General features: G+C 52.0%; 1 protein-coding gene across 1 annotated transcript; it reads right to left on the reverse strand.

Annotated features, from left to right (window-relative positions):
* Positions 1-1943: 1943 nt before the first annotated feature.
* Positions 1944-4059, reverse strand: LOC125536951 (UDP-glycosyltransferase 73C4-like). Its single transcript, XM_048700248.1, has one exon. The coding sequence runs from the start codon at positions 3519-3521 to the stop codon at positions 2043-2045; it is 1479 nt and encodes a 492-aa protein (XP_048556205.1). The 5' UTR covers positions 3522-4059; the 3' UTR covers positions 1944-2042.
* Between the last annotated feature and the right edge of the window lie 4627 nt (positions 4060-8686).

Raw genomic sequence — 8686 nt, forward strand, 5'->3', positions numbered from 1 at the left:
GGATCACATCATTAGAAGAATGATGTGATGGACAAGACCCAATCCTAAGCATAGTACAAGATCGTGTAGTTCGTCTGCTAACGGGATTATTAGGATTCTGATGAGCTTCTGACCTGTATAATAGCCTGCAGCTTTGTTTCATACAGATATACAAATTCTGCTTTTGCATTTCGAATCGTAGTGGAGATGGCCATGTTCCAACTTCCAAGACCAAGTCTGCATAGGTGCAGACAGAGCCCCATGCATAAAACGAGATAATGAGCTGAGAAAAATGTAAATGCAGACGCAGACGACATGAAATGCATTAAGGCCAACTCCAGCGCGTGACCCCATCTTGTTCGGGTGCATCCGTTTGAGGTAAAATGGACAAATCAAACGACCTAGCGCGCGGGCGCAAACGGACTTTTGTCCGTTTTCTGTCCGCTTTCGACCCCTCCCCGGTTCAAGTTTGGGCCGTTTTTAGGGTGAAACAGACAGCGCACGGACGGGCGGGCCATGTGCGCATGTCCTCCCCTGACCCGCTCGTCGGTGGCACAGGAACAACTTTTTCTATCCGTTCCCCTCCCTCCCTCAGACCGCACCCCCTCCACTTCCGCCCCTCGCCGCTGCCGCTGTTATTGAAGCTGTGCAGCTCGGACGCGCGCTGACCCATCCCCTTCCCCTCGACGCCCCCGAGCTACCCAACCCCGGCCACCTGATTTGCGCACCCCGCGGCCGGATTTGGAGCGGATCCAGTCGGTCTTGAGCTCGCCCGGCTGTGGGAGGCCGCGCCGCGCCATGGATTGGCCGGACACAGGGCCGGAAGGCCCCGGCAAGGCCGCAAGGCCGCATGCAGGTAGTGGCTCCTCCTCTAGCCGCTCGGATTTACACCGTTGGTGGTCCGCCGGTAGATACATGAATGGTGGTCGGCCGGGCTTGGTGCTAACCCAAAAGCTCGTCGGCGCACTATTGCCACTCATTAAGTGTGACAGCTGCACAAAGAAGATCGTGCGCCGCGTGCCTACAACGCCGGAACATCCCGGATGGGTGTTCATCAAGTGCATAAACGATGGGGTATGTGCTACTTTTTAGCTCAATTGTGCTATCGAATTTGACTAGTCGTGCTAACTTAAAAATTTATTGTGTAGAATGGATGCAAGTTTTGGTTTTAGGAAGAAGATTACATTGATATATTGATAGAGCGCAATTTAGTAGATGTTCGTGCACTTTTAGCTAGCATAGAGGCCAGAGATGAGACTATTGCACTTGTTGCTAGAATAGAGGCTAGACATGAGACTAGATGCGAGGAACCAACGTCTACTTCTTTAGAGCATCTCCAATGGCTGCACAAAAATCTCGCACCCAATAAAAATTATGGCACGTCACTTTAGCACTTTTAGTGCGCCGGGACCAACATTGATTTAGCAGACGCCCAAAGACGCGCGCCCAAAAAGCAGACAGTGCAAATTATGAAGCGCGCGTAATTCGGAGCCCAAAATATGTTGTGTGCGATAGCGTTTTTCAGCGCGTGCCTAAAACTTTTTAGCGCTACAGTATCTGTTGGAGCTGTTGGGCGCCCAAAAAAATTAATTTATAATGCACGGAGCTCTTTTTGGATGCCTGTTGGAGATGTTCTTAGACTCGAAGAAGAAAGAAGCACGCAACATCGAGCCTCATCATGTGGTTCTTGTTTTTTTGTCTTGCTTTTCTAGTCAAAATTTGATGATCTATTCTCATGTACCAAAAATCAATGATGAAAAAAATTATGGACTTGCAAAAAAAAGTGTAGGCGAACAAGATGCGGCCGGGATGCGTCCGCGCGTTGGGCGCACGGCCACCGCATTCTAAAGACTTTCCGGACACGACCTCATTGCCCTACTCAAACTGACAAAATTCATGTAAAACCGGCGTCCATTTAAGGTTCGTGCGCTGGAGTTGGCCTAAGAGCAGGTGACAGACACTAGTAGCAGGGAAATGGAAATACAGAACAGATTAAGCGGTCGGTGTTACAGGATTTAGAAACGGATTGAAGCACGGGGTCACAGGGAAATGCCACGATGACGCTAGATCTCAGCAGAGCGCGACGTACTAGTGTCGCCGCCGGCGACGGCCTCCCTTGTCCCCATCAGATCGTCGATAAGCCTGCGCAGATCACAGGACGACGACCCGCCGTCCAACACGGCCGCGCGAGCCTTCACGGCGAGCTCCAGCGCTCGGCCCCTCGCCGCCTCCCCCGTCCCACCGGGCTCCAAGAATCTCGCCACAGCCTGCGCCACCGCCGCCGCCGGCACGGTCTCCTTCTCTTCCTCCTTCGTGCTCCGCGCCCCGCTCCACACCTTCTCGCCGATCTTCAGAACGTCCGTGACCAGCCTCTCCTCGATGAACTGGTCGAACACCAGCGGCCACGTCAGCATCGGCACGCCGGCCGCCGCCGCCTCAAGCAGCGAGCTCGAGCCGCAGTGCGTCAGGAACGCCCCCACGGCCGGATGAGCCAGGATTGCAGTCTGCGGGGCCCATCCTCTGACGAGCACCCCCCTCTTCCCGACACGCTCCTCCCACCCTGCCGGCGGTGCCCACCCCTCGGCCCTCAGCACCCACAGGAACGGCTTGCCGGAGGCTTCCAGTCCAAGAGCCAGCTCCCGGAGCTGATCTCCAGAGATGGAGGCGTAGGTGCCGAAGCATACGTACACCACCGAGCATCTTGGCATCGAGCCTAGCCAACGGATGCATGGTGACTCGCCGGCGCTTGCCCCGGCCGGTGGCAACGGCAGCGACACTGGCCCGACGAAGTAGGCGCGCTTGACGTGGCCGAGGCGCGCGTACAGCTCGCAGTACTCGCTCTCCAGGTCCATGAACGTGTTGACGACTACGCCGAAGCACCTGGCTTGCCCCGCCATGATCGGGCTGCTGAATCCGTCGTCTTTCTCCTGGTACCTCAAGAACTCCGGCAGTTCGGCCCTCGGGATCCGTATTTCTGGGCCTGGAAAACTTGGCACAGCCACCTCCTGGCAACCAGAGTCGCCGTCGACTGTAACTGTACCGCCGAGGTGGTGCATCACAAGGTTCGAGAAGGGTCCGATGACACTGAACGTAATGCACGGCAGGCCGAGCTCGCCGGCGATGATGGAGTTCCAGAAGAAGTGGACGTCGGTGAAGACGGCGTCAGGGGAGAGCTCCCTGACGAGCGCCTCCTGCGCGGGCCGCGTCAGCGCCTCGTCGATGGCCGCGGCCTCGATGCGCCACGCGTCGGCCCCGGCGGTGGAGAGGTTCTCGACGCCCGGCTTGAGGCCGCCCACCTCCGGGAAAGGGTAGGTGGCTATCCGGACGGCTCGACTCGCCATGGAGTGGCCGTGCCGGTCGAGAGCCGACCGAACGACCGGGACGTTGGCCGGGGTGACCGCCACCCTAGGCTCAACGGTGCCCGGCCTGGCCGCGGCCAGGCGGACGGCGAGGTCGGTGTGGGGGCCGATGTGGCTGGTGGCGAAGAAGGGCACGATCAGGATCCGCAGCTTCTCGCCGTGCTCTCGCTCTGTCGAGGCCATTTTCTTGATGCTGCTTTGGAGTGCTCCTGAAATTGGAATGGTGGCGTCAGCTTTTGTAGCATTAGCACGGAACTGAAGCTCGTGGTTTGCGACGTCGATGCCAAAGGAGACGCGAATCCCAACTATTTTTTTTAGAGGGAAAGGGCTTTTCGGCCCGGCTCCATTTGTATTACCAAATGAAACCCAGAACCACCAATATATTCGTTACAAGCACGCGAGGGGATAAACAGCACACACGCTGCCCCAGCAAATTCAAATAATAGAGCCTCAAAAAGGGCAGAATTTGTGAAACTCAAGCCACTAAAGCAACTAGAGCTAAAAGAGATAAACGCTAGTCTCAGAAGGAACTAACAACCAGCCCCCGGCAACCAGCAAAGAACATAGTCACTGGATCTCGAGATCTTCACGGTTTAAGTAGCACCTCCGAGCATTGCCTCAGGCCTAACCAGGGTCTGGCCACATTAGAAGTGGAGGGGCTCGCGCTTTCTGTTTCAGATTTCTTACCAAGCACATCACCCTTTCTTTGACAGGGCCAGAGCATCGAACCATCCAACTGCCGAGAGTACAAGCAGTTTTCCTTCACAGAACCTGCATCCCAAGCCAGGGTACATGATTGAAACAAATGTCATTACGATATTTCCATAACGACCATAGGACAGCAGAATGTAACATGCAGTCCGCTGGGTGATTTTTGTTATTAAACCACCAGGCCATTATGTCTTCAACGGACATTCCAGCTCGCTTCTTGGATATATCAGAGATCACTCTCCACAGTTCTATCGCAACGACACAGTTAAAAAATAAATGATCTACAGATTCAGATTCACCACAGAAAAGACAGGTAACATCCTCTACCTGCTGTCTTTTTTGCAGATTATCTCTCGTTAACAGTTTGTTTTTGGCCATAAGCCAAAGAAAAATCTGAATCCTCGGGGGGACATTTATTTTCCAAATAATTGTTAAGTTACCCGGCTGAATCCCCCTAAAATTAATAATGTTGTATAAAGATTTAACAGTATAAACTCCTTTAGCTTCATAGTTCCATAGGATGGTATCCTCCTTATCCTCCAGAACAACATCACGAATGCGACTAAATAGATCATGCCAAATGGCTAGCATTTTTTTTGGTCAAAACACCTCCTAAAAGTAATTTTCAGGTTAGTGCCATCCCATACTTCACTAATGGAAGCATCATGATCATTGGCAATACTGTATAACTCCCAATACTGGGTAGCAAGGGTGGTATGCCCAATCCATTGATCTTCCCAGAATCTAATGCTATTGCCATTACCCACTATCCAAGAATATCCCATTTTAGTGGCTTTAGCAGCCCACAGGATCCCTTTCCAGAAGGCGGAAGCACCATTACTAGAACAGGTAAAAATGTTAGGGATGCGAGTTCTATATTTGGCATCAATTACTTGCTTCCAAATCTTGCCCTCATCCTGGAAATATCTCTTAATCCAGGAAGCTAAGAGGCATAAATTCATGTCCGCAATGTTAGGGATGCCTAGACCTCCATGCTGCTTTTGTAGGGTCACATTGCCCCAGGCAGCCAAGTGATATTTATGATGACCCTCATAGTCATCCCAAAAGCAGTGAGCTAGTTGGGAGTTAATTAGCTTTATAGCCCACTTTGGGAATTTAATAATCCCCATAAGATAACTAGGAATAGTAAAAAGGCAGGTCTTCACTAATGTGAGTCTTTTGCCAGAAGACAGTAATCTCCCTCTCCACCCCGCTCCTCTTTTGATAATTTTATCAATAATAGGTTGAAGCTCACACTTTTTAAGCTTTCTATGATGGAGGGGTCTCCCAAATATTTAATAGGAAACTCACTAATCTTGCACCCAAGGATTTGAGCAAAAATGCGAATCCCAACTACTCCGGTACCTGTAAAATAATGGAGTCAATTTGGGTAGCGGTAGCACTGAACTGAAGCGCATCGATGCATGCTGCTAGCACATGAATGCTTGACTGTTTGAGCGGCGACGGGGGCCCCAGCAAGAAGCTCGAGATATAAAATACTTTGGCCCTGGATCAATGGATTAGAGTTAGTTTGGGTTAGTTTGAACTCATCTAACCCAAAAAGATTCAAACAGAAGGGTTAGTTTGGATTAGATGCATCTAACCCATCTAAAAAAACTAACCCATACAAGAGGTGTTTATTTGGGTTAGTTCTTCTTGGGGCCATTAAAAAACATTTTTTTTCTCTTGCTCTCCTCGCAGCAGATCCCCCTCTACTTTCTCGAAGCTTCTCCTCCTCTCCCTTCCTCCCTCTCGCACCGCCTGTGAAGACGCCTCGCCGTATCCGCGCTTCATCTAACCCTTCCATCCAAACACCTCTTTGGTTAGAATTAATTCAGGGTTAAAATCTAATGCTAACCTTTAACTGAGTTAGAGTATCCAAACAGGGCCTTTGGTGCACAGTCACTCAAGCTCTTCGTTCAGGTGCATCGTGGAATTACAAACACCAACGGTTGACACGCAACATGCAAAAGGGGACAAGATTGCATGGGCAAATCAAACAGTACTTTTTTTTCAGAGTACGTCTACACGTATCATAGCTTCATAGAACGCAAAATTATCTATACCAATATAAAAAAATCCAAAGAAGTAGATCCAACAAATCCCGACCATTAAATCAGGTCAATCCAGCAACTCAAACTGCTTCAATGATGAGCGCTCAACACGTTTAGTGTGCAGTTAAAATCATACCAAATATTAATATCAATGCTAATCACATAGTTAATACTCAAATAATATCCTACCTAATATTTAAGTTTAATTAATATATTACCTAATATCAACGTGCATTGCACGTACACATTTACTAGTAAATACAAAGAACACTATCCCTCGTTGTGAACAACGAACATAGCACGAACACCACACCCAAGCAATTCCGAAGACAACCACTAACGACCAAACAAAAACTACAGAGCAGAAGAGCTTGTTCTAACTGAGCACAACACTGCGTATCGACCAACGCCAGACACCTCTGAAGACCACCAGCTTCCACAAAACTTCGCTCGTCGATGCACCATCCACCCTGAATGCTTGAGAGGAGGTGGCGAGTGGATGACAGGACTTGATCAACTCCGAGGAATACACCGTCATGGACACACTGGCGACGGGCGTACATTACGCCGTCGAGGATCAATATAGGACCGCGGTGAACACCGGAGGAGAGTAACGAGGAACCAAGTCGTGGCTCCAAACAGAATGCTCCCGATAGCAGAACGACGTCGAGGACACCGCCATTGTGCCGATTCAACACCAAGTCGAGGCTTTCGCCCGGAGACAACCTCCAACTCCAAGCGAGGGATGAAAATGTTGAATTTCCCTCGGCGACACCTCCAAGGAGGGGTATGACACCCATGGGCGCCATCGCCGCCGGCTAGGCAAAAGCCGTGCAAGATTTTCATCCGAGTTCCGCACACCTCCACACCTCGCGGTTATTGGCTAGCACCGTCCACGTTCCTTTGTACCACCGCCACTTCAGCACCACGCCATCGTAGCCGCCGGCCGAGGGCCGTCGGCAAACTGCATGGCAGAGGGGAACTTGGCCCAACCAACCGCAATAACCCGACAAAGGAATAACATCCACCAACCATTCCGGCAAGGGCTAGGACCGCCCGTGACGACTGTCACCTAGACCAAGGGATAACCTTGCGACGACCCAGCACCAAGCCACGGATAACTCTCATGCGGTCACCACCGGGACTGCTGCTCGCTGCACAGACAAGGAGTAACCGACCACTCGTTGCTCGCCAGGAACTCTATCCTAGTCGAGCCAGCATAGTGTTGCGGCCCACCTGACCTGCAACTCGCGCCGTCGACTCCAGAGCACGCCAGTCCGTGCCGCCCCACCGCCGCTTTCCCTTGCCAGACACCCGCTCCACCACGCGTCCTGCCGTGTACCGTCCCGCACCACGCCAAACCACCACAAGTCGCCTGTACCACCATGGTGCCCAACGCTCGTGGAGGCGCGATGCCACCCGGCCTATTGGCTGCAGCAACCAAGGCCTGATCGGCCAGGTGCAGATCCAGATCGTGTCGGACCGGGACGGGACCAAGCAACAGTCCACTGCGACCACAGACACCATCACCGAACGCGGCACACACCACCGCCGTCGCCATCACGATGAACCTCCACTGGACCATCGCAGCACCTCACTACCAAGAGCACCCGTCAAAAGCACCGCACCATGGCCAGAGAGGAGGGCAGCCGCACCGAGGGGGGGAGGGGGAAGGGACGAAGGAGGCCGACGGTAGGGATTTAGGGTGCCCCACGTGTCGCCTCGAGAGAGGGACGCGGAGTCGGTGTAGCCTCACACCAAAGGAGGGACCAAAGGAGAGTACTTTGAGAGATAGTACATGTGACCCCGCAAAAAATAAAAGAGAACTATATGTTGCACAAAAATTATATGGGTCCGTCAAATGCTTATATGACTAGACTTTGTTATGTGCAGATCTAAGTGAAATCAACTCATTTGTGTGGTTCCTTTTACCTCTCCATCATTTTTTCTTCTTATTTTCGTTTCTCGTGCATATTTTTATAGGTGTGTTGTTTTCGTTTGTCTATTGATGCAGCCTTTGTCTGTTGGATAGAGCTTTTTGTTGGGGATCGTAGCAGAAATTTAAAATTTTCTACGCATCACCAAGATCAATCTATGGAGTAATCTAGCAACGAGGGGAAGGGGAGTGCATCTACATACCCTTGTAGATCACTAAGCGGAAGCGTTCAAGTGAACGGGGTTAATGGAGTCGTACTCGTCGTGATCCAAATCACCGATGATCCTAGTGCCGAACGGACGGCACCTCCGCGTTCAACACACGTACAGCCCGGTGACGTCTCCTACGCCTTGATCTAGCAAGGGGAGAAGGAGAGGTTGGGGAAGACTCCTACCAACAGCAGCACGACGGCATGGTGGTGAAGGAGGAGCGTGGTAATCCTGTAGGGATTCGCCAAGCACCGTAGGAGAAGAGGAGGACTTGGGAGAGGGGGAGGGTTGCGCCGGAACTTGGGTGCGGCTGCCCTCCCAATCCCCACATATATATAGGGGCAAGGGAGAGGGGGGCCGGCCCCCTCAGATCCAATTTGAGGAGGGGGCGGCGGCCAAGGGGGGTTGCCTTGCCCCCCAAGGCAAGGGGGCGCCCCC

Source organism: Triticum urartu, chromosome 1, assembly GCF_003073215.2.
Source record: "Triticum urartu cultivar G1812 chromosome 1, Tu2.1, whole genome shotgun sequence".
NCBI lineage: Eukaryota > Viridiplantae > Streptophyta > Magnoliopsida > Poales > Poaceae > Triticum > Triticum urartu.